The 19219-nt window shown below is 38.0% G+C and overlaps 3 protein-coding genes across 3 annotated transcripts; 1 reads left to right on the top strand and 2 right to left on the bottom strand.

The window, feature by feature from the left end:
- Positions 1-4389: 4389 nt before the first annotated feature.
- On the top strand, positions 4390-6381 carry K441DRAFT_697584 (uncharacterized protein). Its single transcript, XM_067652992.1, has 3 exons — positions 4390-4689; positions 4745-4829; positions 4881-6381. Exons 1-3 carry the CDS (start codon positions 4413-4415, stop codon positions 5947-5949), a joined length of 1431 nt encoding a protein of 476 aa, XP_067502362.1. The 5' UTR covers positions 4390-4412; the 3' UTR covers positions 5950-6381.
- A 673-nt stretch (positions 6382-7054) lies between these two features.
- Positions 7055-7263, bottom strand: K441DRAFT_662519 (uncharacterized protein). Its single transcript, XM_067649053.1, has one exon. The coding sequence runs from the start codon at positions 7246-7248 to the stop codon at positions 7087-7089; it is 162 nt and encodes a 53-aa protein (XP_067502361.1). The 5' UTR covers positions 7249-7263; the 3' UTR covers positions 7055-7086.
- Positions 7264-16670: 9407 nt separating this feature from the next.
- K441DRAFT_697583 (uncharacterized protein) lies at positions 16671-18697 on the bottom strand. Its single transcript, XM_067652991.1, has 2 exons — positions 17251-18697; positions 16671-17193 (listed from the first exon to the last, which is right to left on the bottom strand). The coding sequence occupies exons 1-2, from the start codon at positions 18485-18487 to the stop codon at positions 17096-17098; spliced, it is 1335 nt and encodes a 444-aa protein (XP_067502360.1). The 5' UTR covers positions 18488-18697; the 3' UTR covers positions 16671-17095.
- Between the last annotated feature and the right edge of the window lie 522 nt (positions 18698-19219).

Below are 19219 nucleotides of genomic sequence, written 5' to 3'. Positions count from 1 at the left end.
GGCTAGATAAGATCCTAAATAAGGCAATTAAGGCTGTAGTAGAAGCGATAGTAATACTATTTGCTGATGCTGTAACCGCCTGTCTCTAGGGAGGCGAACTACCCGAAGGCTTTAAAGTAATAACCACGGTTATCTTACGAAAGGCAAAGAAAAAAGACTATTCCCTTCTGGGAAGCTACTGCCCGATCGCCCTAAAAAATACCCTAGAAAAGCTCCTAGAAAAGATAGTTATAGAACGTATATAAGAAGTGGTAGAAGTATAGGAGCTACTACTATGGATACAAATAGGCGCAAGAAAGAAACGATTGACCCTCTTAGCCCTCTCCCTAATTACCTCTAGCGTCTAAGCGGTATGGCAAGCTTACCTAGGATGTACCGTATTTATGCTAAGCCTAGACCTAAGCAGAGCCTTTAATAACGTATTATATAAGAGACTCCTATAGATCCTAAGAAATAAGGGCCTACTAGACTAGATAATTAAGTTCTTCTATACCTTCCTAACAAGGCGTACTATAAAAATTATAATTAAGGGATATGAAAGTGAATTAATACTAATACCTATAGGCATCCCATAGGGATCACCCCTCTTACTAATCCTATTCCTCTTCTTTATATCTAAACTACTAGAGACATTTAATAATAGCAAGGATACGATAGCCCTTGGATTTGTTAACAATATAAACCTAATTATATAGGGAAATATAGTAGTAAAAAACTGTACTAGGCTAAACCAGGCGTATAATAGGTGCATTATATAGGCAAAACAATACGGCGCTAAATTCGCATTAGATAAATACTAGCTTATCTACTTTATAAGGAAAAAAAGGGCAAGTAGCGATTTAGCCTTAATAGTAAATATCTAGGGCTGCGAAGCAAAACTAGAAGCCACCCTTAAGATCCTAGGGGTCTGGGTAGACTCTAAACTAAACTAGAACGAGTATATCGCACAGGCGACTTATAGGGGAGTAGCTGCATTCTTGGTAGCATTACGAATTACTGCCTTAACATAGGGACCCTTATTTAGACTTACACGCCTACTATATACAGCAGTCGTAAGGCTAATAATGCTATACGGCTCCTAGGTCTGGGGCTTAGGACTAAGCGGCAAGGTACAAGTAAAGAGCGCCCTGGCGCTATTAGCCAAGCTATAAAATAAGTGCCTGTGTAGAACTATAGGGGTATATAGGAGAACACCACGCGCCGCACTTAAACGTGAAGCGGTAGTTCTACTACTAGACGTATATATTAACATAACTGTAATATAGAGAGTAGTTACAGTATAAGGCCACCTAGTAGAAGAAAAAATTCGCTAAATACTAAAACGTATATAAGAAACGAGATATATATAAAGAGCGAGGGCTCCTTAAAGGGGAGATACGCCCAAGTATACTAGCCAGGAAGCCCTCTACCTGTAAGTAGTAAAGAGAGAAAAGGAAACGCGGGAACTACTAGCCTACTAGGCAGAGACCTGACGCCATACTAGTAGAGCGCTATAACGGCAATAGAGGATAGAAGGCCACTAATATAAGTGGAGATCTACTACACTAATCGCAAGATAGGTAGATCTTAAATGGAAGTAACGATAGAAGGAAGTAGCGGAAATATAAGACGCAACCATATGGAATACCCTATAATTAACACTAACTCTCCCCCTATATAAAGGACTAACGAAAGTGGAGTCTATAGCCGCCTTCCTATTACGGATGGAGGTCCTAGGCCTAAACGCATGGCTCGCGGGCGTCTATGTTCTAAGTACTATACCTTAGTGCACATGCGGATGGCCCGCTTAGACAGTACGCCATATACTACTATTTTGCAGCTACCGCTTAGCAAGGGACCAGCTACTCGCCAGCGTAGGCACAAACGATATTAACTGGATGCTCTCTATAAGTAGAGGCCTATAAGTAGCAGCAAAATGGCTTATAAGATAAGGAGTCCTCTAGCAGTTCTAAACTGCATATAAGATCTAACAGGAGGACACTATAGGACACGCCCCTCTCCAGCCCCTTAGAGACTGGTTACCCCCCGCCTAGCCATAGGCGGCATACTAGCGAATCGCTAGACCCTCCTACTACTCCCTCCCCCTAGATCTTCTAATATACCTAGGAAGTATGGTATATAAGGCAGATAAAAGATATAAAGATATACTAGCTAGGCGAAGGCGGAACGCGTATTACTAGCGGCAAGGAAATACTTAGGTTTTTCCCTCTTAAGGGGATTTTTTCCTATATAGATAGGTAGTAGCCTGCATGAACCTGAAAAGGGACCGAATCGGGCAATAAATAGAATTAATAATAATATTAATAGCTTTTATAATAGCGTTTATAATAGTCTTTATAATAAGTTTATTAACAGTCTATTTATTAACAGTCTGTTTGTTAACAGTCTATTTATAAGCATCTTTTATAACTTTTTTTAAATCTATATTTTAAAATCTATTCTTTACAATATATTTTATAAATATAATATTCTTTATAATTCTCTATAATATAAGGTGCTTTTTATAATAGTAAAAGTAATATTATATAAAGTAGTAATAAAAGTAATAATAAAAGTAATAGGCTAATATAAGGTAAAAATATAAATAGGGAGCTTAATAATAGAATAATGGGGTATATTATATAGATAGATAAATTCTTAAGGAAAAAGGAGGAGTTTAAAGTATAAGGTAAAAAAGTATTTTTTAGGTATATATATAGCGTATATACCTTATAGCTATATAATTATCTACTTAGTTTTTATTTAATAGCTAAAGGTAATAGAAATAAATATAAATATAAAAGTAGGTGTAAAAATAAAAGTAAAAGCTATAGCTAAAGTAGTAAAGTTAGAAAATTTAAAAATTATTAATATAATATGTAAAAGATGAAAATAATAATAGAAATAAAAATAGTTATAAAAGTAATTGTTGGTTACACAAGGGGATATCACGTAGCTACGGTTCGTAGATAGTATGATGGTTGTTATTCTTGATTGATGTAGAAAGCAAAGGATCGTAAGGATCGCAGTGCCTAAGTAGGGGGCTGATGAGTCACCATAAGGGTGACTAATCAGAGACGCGCGACCGCGTACCTCTGTCCATATATTCTGACATATACATTCCGACAGTAATAAAGAAAGGAATAATAAAGGAGTAACTAAATTAGAAATAGTAAAAGCAAAAGTAATAAATAATAAGTTAAAAAAATATTAAAAATTAATATAAGTAGTAATAAAAGTAATAGCGGGGGAAGTAGTATAATAATAATAGTAGAAGTAGAAGTAGTGGTTTAAATAAAAGTAAGAGTAGTATTTAAAGTAATAGGTATAGCAATAACTAAAGTAATAATAAAAAATAGTAAAGTAAAGTAAAAGTAGCGATAGTAATAAAGGTAAAGATTAAATAATAATAGAGGTAGTAGTAATAATATAGATTAAAAATAATAATAGAAATAGTAATAAAAATGGTAATAGTAATAGTAATAATATAGTAATAAAAGTAATAATAAAAGTACTATTAAAATTAATAAACTAAACTAATAATTAATATAAGAGGTAGTAGTAGTATATAAATAATAACTATAAAATTAGAAATAGTAGTAATAATTAATATAAAAGATAGAGAAAAGAATAATAATAACAATAATAATAGTATAAATAGTAGTAATAGTAAATAGGAGTAATAATAAATAGTAATAAAAGTAAGAATAATAATTAAGTAACTAAAGTAGTAGTAGGAAATTAGTATATAAATAATAATAGAGGTAGCTATAAATTAGGAACTAAAGATATATTTATAGTAATAAAAAGAGTAAATTAGTAAATTAGTGAATTCGTAGTAGGGCAGTAGTAGGGCAGTAGTAGAGCAGTAGTAGGAGTAGAGGGCAGTAATAGGCAATAGCAGGGTAGCAGTAGGGCAGACTAAGTTTAGAAGGCCAAAAGCCCGCCGCAGGCGCGAGAATTCCGTTAAATTTACCCAAGGAACCAAATTGCTGGCTGTAAGTCAGCAATTTGGAAATTTTCCTTGGAAAATTTAACGGAATTCTCGTACCATAGTACTGTGCGTTGCCGTATCCATTGTCTCCAAAGCCTCGTGTTTGAAGATCAGTTGCCGTGTCGAGAATTGCAAACCCCTGTTTGCCAGGACCGTGCGACTATTAGCACCTGGTCACCCCAGTCTATTTCTGACTCGCGAGCCCGTATTTAGATGTAGATCCCCCATTCAAGCTCAACGTCAGACCGCCAAGACAGCATCCTCGAATCAACGGCTCCGTTGATACGGATCCTGAGATTTGATAGAAGATGGAGTACCATCCGTCTCGTGATTGTATGCCCTTCCCCAGGGGCCCGGAATAATAAAACTAGGCCTGGCGTTCTGTTAATCAGTTCTTCGCAATTCTGAGTTGCTCCAGGAATTTTGTCGAGTAGCTGCAATGGCTCACCAGGCAGGTCCGCTTGATAAACGGTTGGTCTTCACTCCGAACCGTGGACCTTTAACAACTGTCTTTACTCCGCCTTCAAATTGCTTGGCAACGACGACGGCTGTCGATACCAACTATTTCGTCGGATCACAACCGAATGGGGATTTGGGTGGCATCCCTAGTTGTTACCCCTCAAGCACACTATCAGTTGCTGCAAGCGATGATGTATTCCAGCCTGCCGTATATTCTCCAGGTGTTTGCCCATTTGGCTATACATACGCATTCCCATGTGAGTGCCTACCGGATCGCGACTCGGCCTTTTTTAACATTCGATGCTTTCTCAGATACATCCCAAATAGACGGAATCGGCGAGGAATATAGATCTACAACGTACACCATACCAGTCACCAAATACGTCTGCTGTCCATCGTAGGGCTTACACTCGGCAAATGCTCTCCATTCAGTACTAACCAACCATAGGGGCTTTTCGGTCTCCGATATTGACATCTTCTTGGGCGAATGTTCACAGACCGCAACGAGCATATCAAACGTTTGGCAACTGACGCCAGGATGGCCGAGCTCGACACCGTCCTCATACAGTCTCACCACGGCAACCGACTTCCTATTATTCGTTTATGCCAAGCCCATAGTAGTTGTTTGGGCGTCCACGGATGGAGCGGTCTTGAAGCTGTTGAGCTCGCAAGGCCTCACTGGCTTCACCATGCCGACATCGTCTGGGCAGTCGATATCAACACTACCATCCGGATTCGGATTCAGCGGCACTTACCCGACGAGTACCACGGCCAGCCCTGGAGCGACCGTAACTGGTACAGACGCAACACCCACCTCGACCGCAAGTAGCGGCGGCATGCCCACAAGCTCCAAAGTTGGCATTGGAGTAGGTGTACCTCTAGGCGTAGCAGTGATCGGGCTCTTAGCCCTCTTCCTCTGGCTGCGACGTAAAAATCAGAAAAAGCAAGCGCCACCACCGCCACTAATGGAACACCAACTACCTCCACAGTACAGCCACCAGCCACCTCAACCCTACAATTCAAACATGGCCCAATACCCGTATCAGAACAACATGATGTATCAGCCTCAACCAATGCCTCCTCAACATATGATGTCACCCGATGGTAGCAACCTAGCCCCGGGCGGGTACTCCGTCCCCAATCCCAACATAGAAGCCGACTCCAGCCCCGTCGCCGAACTGAGTACCCAAAAGGCCGGCCTAATTTCGAATCACGAAATGAATGCCACGTATCCGCCCACAGTAACTGAACTACCCCTGCCCGTTTCTACAACCCAACACCCGCCTCCTAGCTCCATCTCTGAAATGAGCTCGGAGAGCAATAGCGCGCTAATTTCTGTATCGCCAGCCAGTCAACCAGCCATGGCTGTGGAGAGTTCTGATAGGACCGGAGCGCAGCAGCAGGGTTTGCTAGCACAGCTGGCGAATGTGAGGGCGCAGAGGGAGAGGCTGCAGAGGATTCAGGAGTTGGAGCACCATGAGGCGGCGTTGCATAGGCAGCTTGGAGGCCAGAGTTAGCCCGGCCTGGTCTGTTTACTTGGTTGTAGTGTGATTTTGGTTTGGGACGCTCTATTTTAGATGGCTGGATCTAACCAGAGCTGGTGTTCGAAGGAGAGCATGTGCTGACAGTCCGGTTGGGTCGGGTGGGAGGCGACGGCAGTGGCCGGACGAGCTGAATCGCCTTGGTGACTGAGATATAACTCTGCAATGCGCTTGCTTTGCACGGATCGACTGGGCGAGCGACAAGCGTGGTGCAGAGAGATATCCTGTATACTTCCGCATGGAGGCAGTAGACAAGGGGAGAATGCTACGTAATTGGTATTCGTTTGAGAAGTCGTACCTGTATAAGTATTGCCCATTACAGTTTAGATCCTACTACTAGAGTAATTTCAGCTATTTTGAAGCGTCTTAATATCTCAAATGGCTTTTATGCGACATCAAGATTACATTAATCACATGGCCGGCTACGGTATATGTAACATTGCTAAACAAGTAGAAGGAGATGGGAGTGGTCTTCAAGCTCTACGCAGTAATACTTTTCTGCTGCCCTATCCTTATCAATTATATACTTTCAAATAATAATATAATGTTATTCTAATAATTAATTAATTATATTAGTTTTGTTACTATAGTTTATTAAAGTAACCTTAATCGAAACGGAAGAAGTTTTAAGAGAACAATAGGCTCTAAAATCTAATTCTTAAAATTTACAAACTAGTACTAGATATAGTGGTTAAAATAGACGTATTGAACTTTATATTAGGAGTATATTACTATAAAGGCACTAGGGCGCATAGTATCTAATAGTATAACTACTATAGTTAGAAGATAATACTACTAGAACTAAACTGTAACATCTATAATAAGGAGATATTAGGTATAATTATAGCCCTATAATTAGTTCTAATAATAGATAATCCTAAAAGCACGAAATTTAGCCCTAAGCATACTACCTATAATAGAGTTAACTATACCTTAGCTTTATACCACAGAACTAAAGTTACCTCCCAAAATTAATAAGCTTATTATTACGGCATGTAGTACCTCTATTAACCCATTACTATATTAACTTATTACCGTAGGGACTGCTAGCGCTTATACGCTACCTACTAACCTCAGAGTGGTCGATTAAGCGGCCAGTCCGTAGACTAACCGTCACCCGATTGATCGCCCAAATTTTAGCTGCCCAATCCAGTCAGTCCATAAAGTTATCCGTCTTAATCCGGACTGGATCCGACTGATAGAGCTCTTAGTACCCCTGGATACGCGTAAAAGAGGGGTAGATGGACGCGTTCGCGTTGTTTTTGGTCCGTGCATGATCCGTGCATTTACTATTTCCCCCTAAATTCCCCCTAAACTATGCCTAAAAAGGCTTAAAACTAAGCTATGCTGCCCTGTCCGTCGTCTGTAGACGTTTGCAATCGGGCCTTATTAATCAGGCCAATCCGGCAGCTCTAATTAAGAGGCCAATCTGGCCGTCTGAACCTTAACGATCCAGACGTCGGGCAACTAACCACGCTGACTAACCTCTAAAGCTTAGGCTAGATTAATATAGCAGCCTTAGAAGTAAAAGAGAATAGGCTCTATTATAGAGGTCGCCTATTTATCCCTAACTTAAAAAATTTATAACGGCAACTAATTTAAATAGCCTATAACCTCTAATTAAGCGGCTACCTAGGTAGAGGAGGAACCTATAAGCTTTTTAGCTAATACTACTTTTAGCTAAAAATAATAGACTTAGTTAAACACTTTATAGGCGCCTGCTATAGTTATAAGCGCGTTAAGGCCTTTAATATAAAGTACTAAGGACTATTATACCCTCTACTAGTACTTATATAACAATAGGTAGATATTGCTATAGATTTTATTATTAACCTACTACCCTATAAACGACATGGCTATACCTATAAGAACATCCTTATAATAATATACTAACTTATAAAAGAGCGCCACTACGTCCTAACTAAAGGTGTAGCTATTAGCAACGTTACTAACGCCTTCCTTTATAAAGTTTACCAACTATATAGGTTACCTAACTTAATTACGTCCGACTAAGGCATATAATTTAACTCCAATATATAGAGATGAATCTACTAACGCCTTAGTATCTCCGTTAAGATATCTATATTCTTTTACTATAAAACTGCTGGGTAACTAGAAAACGCTAATGCTAGTATAAAAACGTACCTATAATAGGTAGTTGCCTATAGTTAAGATAACTGGGTAAATTACCTCTTACTAGGTAAATTCGCAGCAAATAATTACGTCTTAACTACTATAGGACTTATACTATTCTTTATAAATAAGGGTTATTACTCCTAATCTAGTATAGAGCTACTAGAACCTATTAATAAGAAACTGCCATATAGAAAACGCCTTAAGATACTACTTACCGACTAGTATATAAACCGTATAAAAAATCTACTTAACTACTATAAGGGAGAAATGGCTTAGGCTTAAGCAAAGTAGGCCTACTTTACTAACCGCTATAGAACGCCACTACTAGAGATATGTGTTGGCGACTAGGTATAGCTAGATATACGTAATATCTCTATATAGAGGCCTATAAAGTTACTTAATTATAAAAACCTCGGCCCCTATCTAATTAAACGAGTTATTAATAGGGAAGCTGTATATAGGCTAAAACTCCTACCTACCCTAGCCACCCGTGGGATATAGCCTATATTTTACCTATAGCTACTATACCTTTATTAGCCTAACCCCTTACCGGGGTAGATATAGCCTAAACCCCTATTAGTACTAATCTAAGATAAGAACAAAGATAAAAACTATAAGGAGTGGACCGTTAAACAAATTATTAACTCTAAATGCTTTGGCAAAGGTAGAGGATAACGGCTTTACTATAGAGCTATATATATAGGATTTAATATAGATTAGCCAGAATAGCAACTATAGGAAGACTTTAAAAACGTAAAGGATTTAATTAGCGACTTTTACTATGCGAACCTATAGAAATTGGGCCTAAGCAGAGATTTTATACCTAATCCTCTATAGGAGCCCTTATAGAGTTAAACCGTTATATATTACTACATAAGGGCAAATTGCCGTTAAATTGCGGTAAAGTGTAATTATATAACCGGAATATTGTTAAGATGTCTAGGAACTTTAACCAGCGGTTAAAGTTATCTAATTAGTTAGATTCTTAGACGCTAAGCCTTATTATATAACATTGTTTCAAACCTTTAGCGATACCCCCCTTTCTTCTTTTCTATACCTTAAGTGTCCCTTTTATATATATATAGTAACCACAGCGTCGCTAGAGCTCCGCCTTTATAGGAGGGGGGGTAGTATTACGGAACCCTACCGCAGGGGCCTCTATAGGAGAGCCCCGTGCTCTTACGTACACCTTATATATAGCTTATGTCAGCTACGCGTAAGTATATTACCTCCTTACGCCCTCGACCCTTATAATTAATCGCGCAACGTTTTATAGACTTCTTAAATATATATGCTCTATAGCCATTGCCTACGTTCCGTAACAAGCTACTATATAAAAATTTTAAGAGTTAATAACTAAGTAAGAAATTATATTACGTTATATTAGGACCTTTTAAAATTATATAAAGGATTTTACTGGTTATATATAAATTAGAACTACTAGCTAAAATAAAGATCTACTTTATATGGTATATTATAATACTAAAGCTAGTATATAGGAATATTAAGCTACTAGTTTATAAGGTATATATATATAGAGAATAAGAGGAAGATAAATAGTAAGTTTTAAAGATTATTAGTTATAAAGATATTAATAATAAAATATAGTATAAAGTTAAGTAGATAGGCTATAATAAGATTACCTAGAAACTATTAGGGAATTAAAGAAATGCTATAAGAAAGGTAGAGGAGTATTAGAAGAAATTGGGTTAAGTAATATTAATAAAAAAGAAATACTAAAGAATAAGTCACTTAAGGGGGGCCTAAGAGGAGCAGCTACCGAGATACTTAGAGTTATTTCCTTCTCTATTAGACTAGAACCCTTTTTAGCCTCCCCATACTTAAGTTTAAGGAGACCCTACTCTATAAGACGCTACTCCTTTTTATAAACATTTTTAAAATAGGTTAGCTAAGTAGGTATAGTTACCTAGGCTTAAAGGGCCCTTTACTTAGTATTATAAGAATATTTAAGCCCCTTAAGAGCTAGGGCGAGTTTACCCTTAAGGTGCTTAGCCTTAGATTAAATATAAGACCCTATAATAAATTAGATAAGGTACTAAACGCCTATAAAGAATAAATAAATGCATATATAACGGCTTGTATAAATGCCTCTAAACCAAAGCTTGTAGAATGCTATCTTATAAAGATACTAAGCTAGGGAGTAGAAGAAGGTTAAGGAAAGGATAAGTCTATATACACGAGCCAAGTCTCTAAGCGAGCCCCTAACTAGGCTGCATGTAGACGTTATAGGGGTAGTGCCCTAGCGCCGTTATATATATGCTTAGCATTAGAGATAGATTAAATATTATAGGACGATTGCATATTTAATTTTATATACTTAGTATATTAAAAAAGTTAGCGACTAAACGAAAATATAATCGCAATATATACTAACTTCTTCTCTATATAATAGGAATAAAATAGTATAACTATACCTAATAAGAAGATAAACGCAATAAGCTAACTATAATAATTAGAGTATAAGGATTTAATAGGAGATATTAGAAATAATAAAGGTTATTAAATTAAAGACGGGAATACTATACCTTTAATAAATAACTTAGAGATAGAAAAGATCTTTAAGGATAAAGGTAAAGAGGAGGGGGATAGTATTACGGGCCTTATATTAGCGGTAGTATAACTACTTAAAAAAGATATAAATAATTTAATTAAGATAGTACGAGAGGTATTAAAACCAATTAAGCTATAGAATAAAAGGTAGCTAAGTTATATAGCTAGTTATATTTACGTTATTAACTTCTTATTTACCTATATACCTAGCCTATTAGTAAGTCTACTATATTATTTCCTATAAGGCCTTATTATAAGGCACCCTAAATAACTACCGTTTAAATATATAGCTAGTAACGCCTATAGAGAACAGTTTAAATTAATATAATTAATTAAATTAGTAGTAGTAGATTCTTTGATTAACGTCTGATACGGATCCTATCTAGGCCCACGCAGACTACTCCGTACACAAGGGGAAAGTAATATTAATAGGAAAAACCCCTTGCTATTGGGGGGGAGGAAAAACCCTATGAGCTACCTCAGTCGGATGAAAAACCCCGAATTGCCATATTTGCACGTAGTGCGGCCCTGCAGGCCTACAGCTACGTCCTCTTCCTTGGATGTTTTGAACTCCTTGGGAACCACTGCTTCCTTCTCTAGCTTATCCCAGCTAGGGTTCACTACATCCTAGCTAGGCCTTGCCAATTGATTGCTGTACTGTTGTTTCCCATATCTTGGCCATCCCCTGTGTGCTATCTCTTATCTGACCATTGCCATATACGCCATGCCTCCCCCCCCCTAGGGCCTATTGAAGGCGTAAGGGGGATTCATCCATAAACTACCACTATACCAAAAGGCGAGCGGGACGTGTGTGTGTATGCCTGGGTATCTTTTGTGCCTAGGCCCCAGTCACTAGGCCCTCGCCAAGGGTTACCACTCCTTGAGAGGAGACAGGAAAACCGTACGGTGTTGTCCAGGCTGCCAGGTAGTACTCGATAGTTGATGGCGAGTGACCGCATGCTCCGCGGGCGATCGCCCTGGGGGTTAGGAGGGGCCGTATATTTGCTCGTTCGTTCGTTCGCGTTTGTTTGTTCGTCGATGTGAGGTCGTCGATGCTTTCTACTGGGGGTCGGGGGATGTTATCGAATACTGTGCATCCATGTTGGATCGTACAGGTGCCCTGGATAGGAGAACAGCGTAGTAGTCGTCGTATGTAGAGGGCCGACAGTAGTGTTCTTCAAGATCTCACCATCCGAAAATTTTTCACCACCGCCCTCGACGCCCACAACCACCACCAGGTCCTGTCCGCACGCTGTGCGACGTCTCTGCGTTGGCTCTGGATCTGAACTTCGAAGACCAGGTTCGTAGCCGTCACCACGTACAGGTGCAGAGTCCGATTTCGACGGCCAATTAATTAAATTAGGTAAAGCCTTTAATTGGCCTAACCTCCCCTAAATTATAGATATAGATAGGTAGGTATTAGGCCTAATTAGGAAATTAGTATACGGCTAGTAGATTGTTAGGATTACCGCTAATTAACAATTTAGAGCCTCTATAAAAGGCTTTCCCCCTATATAGCTACCTTATTCCTTACCTTTTCTTTATATTATGCTATATATAATACTGCGTATACAGCCTCTAGGCTAGATTATATTATAGCTTATATAACGTATTCTACCACTAAGCCGGCCACTTTTTCTTAGCACTACGAACATTATATATAAAAGGTAATGCATTAACAAAGCAACGCTATTTTATCTTAGCAAGAAGGTAAAATTGATTTTGCACTTTAAGCCTATACCTTAGGCCAATTTAAGAGCATACGACGCGCTGCCGCGGCCTTTAATGTATAACATCAGCGGCTCTTTAATCGGCTTAATAGAATTGTGTTTTGACCCTAAATACAACCTAATTACCTAAAACTTACTATAACTAAAGAATAGACAATTATACAATATATCCTTAACCTTAATTCGCGAGGATTTGCGCCCTAGCTATATAAAGTAGCAGATATAGTAGATAAACTATTAGCTGCGCGTAGTGGGATATTAGTAGGCAAAAACTAGCTTAGGCGATTTATGTCTTATACGGAGGAGCTTAAATGGCTTTTAATTAAGTAAAGGACCGCTAGAGAGTACTCTAGGAAGATTTAAAGGTTATTAACGCGTGGTTTAAGCTTATATAAGCAATAATAACAAAGTATAGCGTTTATAATAATAATATCCATAACTTTAATAAGACGGGCTTTTAGATGGGTATAATTGGCTCTATAAAGGTTATTATCGGCTTAGAGAGATATATAAGGTCTAATCTTATTTAGCTAGGTAATTAGAAGTAGGTTACAGTTATCTAGGGCATCTATACTGCTAGGTATACAACCCTACTATTTATTATCTATAATAGACGCGTTTATATCTCTATATAGTATAAGGAAGTAAATATACCATATAATTAAAAGCTCTTAGTCTTTAAGAACGGCTAGACAAATAATAAGCTTAGTTTTAAGTAGTTAAAGTACTTTAACAAGCATACAAAAGCGCGTTAGGTGGGGTCGTATAGGCTACTTATCTTAAATGGCCATAAGAGCTACCTTAACCAAGATTTTAAGGATTATTGCCTCGAATAAAAGATCCTTATACTCTATATACCTGCACATTTATTATATATACTTTAGCCACTTAATATAGTGTACTTCTCGCCATTAAAGTTAAAGTACTCTTAGCGTGTATAAGACTTGGCACGCTAACGCGTCTACTATATTAATAAGGAAGGCTTCCTCCCAGCCTTTAAAGACGCGTTTTTTAACGTGTTTACGTACAAGAACTATCAGACGGCCTTTAAGGCATCTAGATTAGTTCCTATTAACGCGTAGGTCGTCCTTAATCGTCTTAAAGTTTAGTTATATATACTCAGTGCTTTCATCAAACCGGACCCTTATCGACGGTTGTTTGGTTTGATTGATTTGGTCCAATCGAGGTTTGTTTAATATAGATCAAACCAATTAAACAAACTGATTGGACCAAATCAATCGTCTATTGGTTTAATAAATTGCTGGAACAGCCTTCCTGCCCTTATTATAAGCTAGTTACCTTAGAAACTGATCTCTTAGTGGAAATAAAGCTCTAGCAGGATAGTAGAGAGCCAGTAGCCATAGATATCAGAGGCGTTAAAATCCTTCAAGCCTCGTGCCAGTGCTAGGTAGAAGGCGCCCATTGCTAGGTGGGAGGCGCCCGTTGCTAGGTGGAAGGCGCCCGTTGCTAGGTGGGAGGCGCCCGTTGCTAGGTAGAAGGCGCCCGTTGCTAGGTAGGAGGCGCCCGTTGCTAGGTAGAAGGCGCCTGTTGCTTGGTATAAGGGTGCCTACGCCATATGGCGTGGATATTATTATAATTAAACCAATTAATAATAATTAATAATGATAATTATATTATTAATAAAACTTTGTTAGATTAATAGGAGCACTGCACGAAGGTTTACAGCTATAGGCTTGCAGCTAGAGTAATATAAACAATTAATTATCAAACTAGATCAATCGAGTTTGGTTTGATTGATAGTTATTAAACCAAATAAACTCAGTTTGATATCAATCAAACGTCTGATAAGATGGTTTGAACCGTTTGGGTTTGGTTTGATGAAAGCACTGTATATACTACTACTAGTACCGTTACTAGAAACACCCTAGTAATCTAAAACCCTAAGTAATATATACGAATTTAGATCGTAATTAAAGCTTATAAGAGAATAAATTATATAATTACTAAATTTAGCCTAGTAAGGGTTCTTATAGCTAATTAAAGGAGCTAACCTAATGCTATATTAAAACGCGCTAATGAGCTCCCGGATTACAGAGCTTAAAGAGTAATTAGTAGAGGTAACTAAGCGTAAAAGGCGCAAGAGAAAGCGGATCCAGTACGGCGGTATACTTAAGTATAGTATAGCAGCATTATACGTAGCTACTAAAGCGCCTACAGCGTCTTAGCCGTCTAAGAAGGCTTATAGTAGTGGTGGTAACAAACAGGCTCTACTAGCTTAATGGCGCTGTAGGAACTATAAAGAGACCAACTATAACGCTCGTACGTGTAAAAAGGATAAAGAGGTAGCTTTTAAATCTAATGTAAGTGTATTATACGCAAGTTCCTTAGTTAGTTGCGAATAAATTAATATTTTGTATGTGATGTTCGTGGTGCTAAGAAAAAGTGACTGGCTCGGTGGGGTGGCCGGCTTGGTAGTAGAATACGTTATAGCTTATAGTGTAAAAAGCCTTTTTTTTATATAAATAATAATAAAAAACTGGCTATAAATACTAGGGTATTGTTAACTAATTTTTAAATTTAAGATTTTTTTATTGTTCTAATTATCTTAATAGTACTAATAGTCTTAATAGTCCCAGTAGTCTAGGTAGTTTAGTTAACCTCTTAATAGCCTTTTAATAGAAAGCTAAGTAAAAGTATCTTCTAAAGCTCCTAATAGCCCTAATAAAAGATATTAGGAGCCTATTAATACTATTAGGAGGTATTAAACAATGCAGTTAAGAAGAAGAACCCTATTAAATTAATATAGGCTATTAAGCCTTAATATATACAGTTAAGTTAAATAGCCTAAACACCCCTAGTTTATACCCTTAAAGGAAATAAAACAACGATCGCAATTAACGTGTCGTCCGATAGGAGGTATAAACAATTTCCTAATATATAGAGTAGCTACATATCTACTTAATTAGATACTTAGTAAAAGATTTAGATAGTAGATACCTTTTAAGAAGATCTAATTAGTAATAGGTATATTATTACTAAAGCTAAATATAGGTTACTTATAATTCTATAGCTATAGGGCCTATATAGGATATCTAATAGGGTATAATTTAATAAATATCTTGTAAATCTATATGCCTAGTTAGAAGAAGGTTATTAAAATAAGAGACGTAAAGTTTAATAAGCGGTTGCTCTATAATAACTTATAGCTAGATTTTATAAATATTCTCTAAGTAAGAACTAACAAAATACTAGAAATTATTAATGTCTATTAAATATAGAATCTTTAAAATAAATTGAAGTTATTATCTAATAAAAGCGATAAGACTTAAGACGAGATTTTAGTAGAAATTAAGAAGAGCCTAATATTAAAAGTGGTAAGTAACTAGACTTAAATATCTTTAAGAACGACTTAGCTTTAGGGCTTTCTACCCTAAATAAGATATTAGAACCTAACTTACTAGAGCCTCTACTACTGTCCTTAAATATCTTAGTAAAGAAGAAGCCGTACTATATAATAGTTCCTGCTAAGGAAGCTTAGCTAACGAAGAAAATTAATAGTAATAGAGGAGAGTAAAACATAGTAAAAGGAAAGAGACTTAAAAGATAATTAAAGGCCTACGTAGGCTTTCTTAATAACGTTACTAGAGATTAGAGCCTTCTAGCTTAAAAATTAGCCTTTAATATAGGGCTTATATTTTATAGGAAGCTATACCGCAATTAGCTCCTATTACTGCCTAAAAACTAAAAGGAGCTTTAAGGATATCTATATAAGGAAGATTTTAAGTTATTAACGAGATAATTATCTAGGTATTTACCTATAAAACTAATACTAATAGATATCTAACGAGGTTTAAGGCTTGTCTTTATATATAAGGTAATCTATAAGAGTTAGTTTATAAGGACACCTATACCATAACTCTAGCCGTAAGATTATTTAGAGCACTAATAGCTATTATCTTAATGTTTAACCTAGACTACTAGTAGTGCGACGCCGTTAATATATTCGCAAATAGTCTAATTAATAAGGTTGTTTATATTAAGTGCTTAAATATATTTATAATTAATAGTAAGTACCTACTCCTTTATAGAGCGCCTATAGATTACAACGATTACCTCTACTATAGTATAGCGATTTTACTATAATACTAAAGGAGGGCTTAAAGCCAGTAGTAGAGGAGTCTTACTTACATTATAACGATTAGTTAATAATCTTCTTCTACTTATAGAAAGAAAGACCTACCTAAGCTTAAGACCTTTAAGGGGCATCTTATAAAAAGTACGAGATTAAGGTAACTATATAGAGGATTTCTTTAAGTTAACGCTAAATTGGTATCGTGACTTCTTGTATTTCTACAGCAGCCTAGAAGGTTTTGTGCTCCCCCGGGAGGTGTTGACTTAAATCGGTTTTACTTACCACCGTCTTACTACTGCCTTAGTTACTACTCCTTGACTCGGTCATCGACTTGGTTACCGACTCAGTCACCGACGTAGTCTACTACCCCTTCCTTATGTATATATAGAGGCTCTAAAGCCACGTTCAATAGACAGAGTTCTCATTCCTGACCATCCGTTCAACACAATAATAGTGGGTGTCTGTGAAGAACGATTCTTCTCCTGGCTAAGGTGTATTCTAAGCATAGATATAAAGGCTAGCATTAGGTTTAAATGTATATATATGCCATTAGCTAAGAAACCTTAAAGGATCGGTAGCAGCTGAACCAGTCTTAGCGCAGAACCTGGTTTGCAAAGGAGTCATCTAAAATGCTAGCGTATAGAGGATCTCGAATATCGACCTCGGAGAAAGTGTGGTTATGAAACTGGGCTGATGAGTACATTTTAGCAAAGATTCTCGCGACGTATGGCCTTTGCGAATACATACTGGAAGAAGGAGCAACTTTTATGCCGAAGCCATCGCATTTGAGGCGTGCATCGCAATGCTGGGCTGTACTGGGTATGTACTCCGAGATATCTAGTGGTTTGAGATCGCCTTGGGAACGCAAATGAATGTTTCTGAGTGAAGAGGTGGCCACGAAGTCAATCAGCTTCAAAACTACGGTCTTATCGAGCCTTTGATTGGCATCTACGTTAAGAGTCCGCAGGGAGAATCGATGGTTCTCCCAAGCTTGGATCATTGGCACGGTGAGATGCTCTGATGCCACTCCAGAGGCCATATGCCAGATCTGAAGAGACCGCAAGGGTTTCATGCTGGCAATAACTTCTGCTGTCAAGGACAAGTGCTTTGGGAGATCCGCAGTGACAATTCCTTTTTCACGATCATCAAACTCCGGGTATCGGTAGATACTGATAGCATCAAGACTTTTCAAGCTTCTTAGGATTTGCAAAAGCTCTTCAGGCGTGGATTTGGAGTACCCTGTGAAGCGAAGCATGCGAAGGTCGCGAAAGTGACGAAGGAAGTCCATTGAGACAAGTGGGGAGAAACACGAAAAGTTGCGTATAGCTGGGAAGGCAGCAGGTACCATCCGTAGTAAGAGTTGGATAATAGGTTGGATCTTTGGATCCTCGTGGGACAGTTTGATCCAGCAGGACTGGACGTTGTCAATAGCCTTCAGAGCTGACCAGAGCTGATGGATCAAAGATTTTCCTTGATCTTGGGTTGACGGGTCAAGTTGCTTGGATCTAAAGACGGTTTTAAAACGTTGTGGAATCAGCCGGGTTCGGAATGAGGATTGCGATTGCTCGGAAACGGGAGAAGCAATATCAGGCAAAGTGTGCGCATCCATTGCGAATTGTGCGGCCCACCAAGCATCTGAGTAGGGTTCTGTGTCTTGCATAGCCTCTTCTTTCGCCGCCTCGTGGGCGGCAGATAGGAGTGAATCCCAGTCGACAGGGTTGTTGTTGAGGAGTTGGATCGAGATATCCTTCACATGACAGAGTAGATCAGGATTGCCTGTAGATGTCCACCTGATCAACTTCTCAAGCGTTGAGAAGTATCTAGTACATTCAAGATACAACGGGATTGCTTCTGTCCGAATTTGACGGCATACCAGAAGGATGTTGGGCTTGTAAATGCCGTCATACCGATTGAATAGCAGTTTGTAAATGGGGAAGCGGAGCTCCACTGGAAGTCCAAGAAAAGAGGCAGAGCTGTGCACCATGGTGAAAGCAACTGAATCCCAGAAATTACGTTGCTACGGGAGATAGATGAGTCGAGACGTTGGTAAACTGTACATGTGTTGGTTAGAAGAGGGATTTGGCGTTGTTGCAATTACAAGGTCATAAGGTCACAGCGGAGCTGTCTTGAGGGGTCAATTGATGATAGAGATGACGCAGACGATGAATATTGATTGATTCGTAATGCAGTAGATGCGGCTGATGTCTATATAGATTGCATGCGGACTTCGTCCTCGCAATGTGTCCAGAGCTTAGTCAGCACATCTCGCTTAATTCTGACACTCCCCCATGCTGACGACGCTCTTCTCGTCTGCTCGTCTGTTTCCTAAATAGGCAATTATAAAGCTATTCCCAAATACCTTGCAAGCGCCATTTGGCCTACGTATGGAGGGAAAACCTATAGTAGGCGAAAAACCTCTGTTACTTGCTTCGTTAGTTACTGATTCCTAGCGTTATATAGTGCTTTATAAATTGGTTAATCGGTAGCTATTTTATAAGTATATCTCTAGGTTAATTTTTACCTGGTATATATACCACTTTAAGTTAATCTTATTAAACTATGTTGTTTTGTATGAAGAGGTATTAAGTCTTAATATACTTGGCTTTCTGGTAGTGATTTATATTATATAAAAGGTTAACTATACCCTTATTATTATAGTAGAGCGTAGAAATAAAAGGGTTGTTATTGTCGTCTCTCCCCCTGTTAGGAATAAAGG

The sequence above is a fragment of the Cenococcum geophilum genome (assembly GCF_001692895.1).
Source record: "Cenococcum geophilum 1.58 unplaced genomic scaffold K441scaffold_30, whole genome shotgun sequence".
NCBI lineage: Eukaryota > Fungi > Ascomycota > Dothideomycetes > Gloniales > Gloniaceae > Cenococcum > Cenococcum geophilum.
Note: the sequence above shows the minus strand (reverse complement) of the source record. Positions and strands in the feature narration are given on the sequence as shown.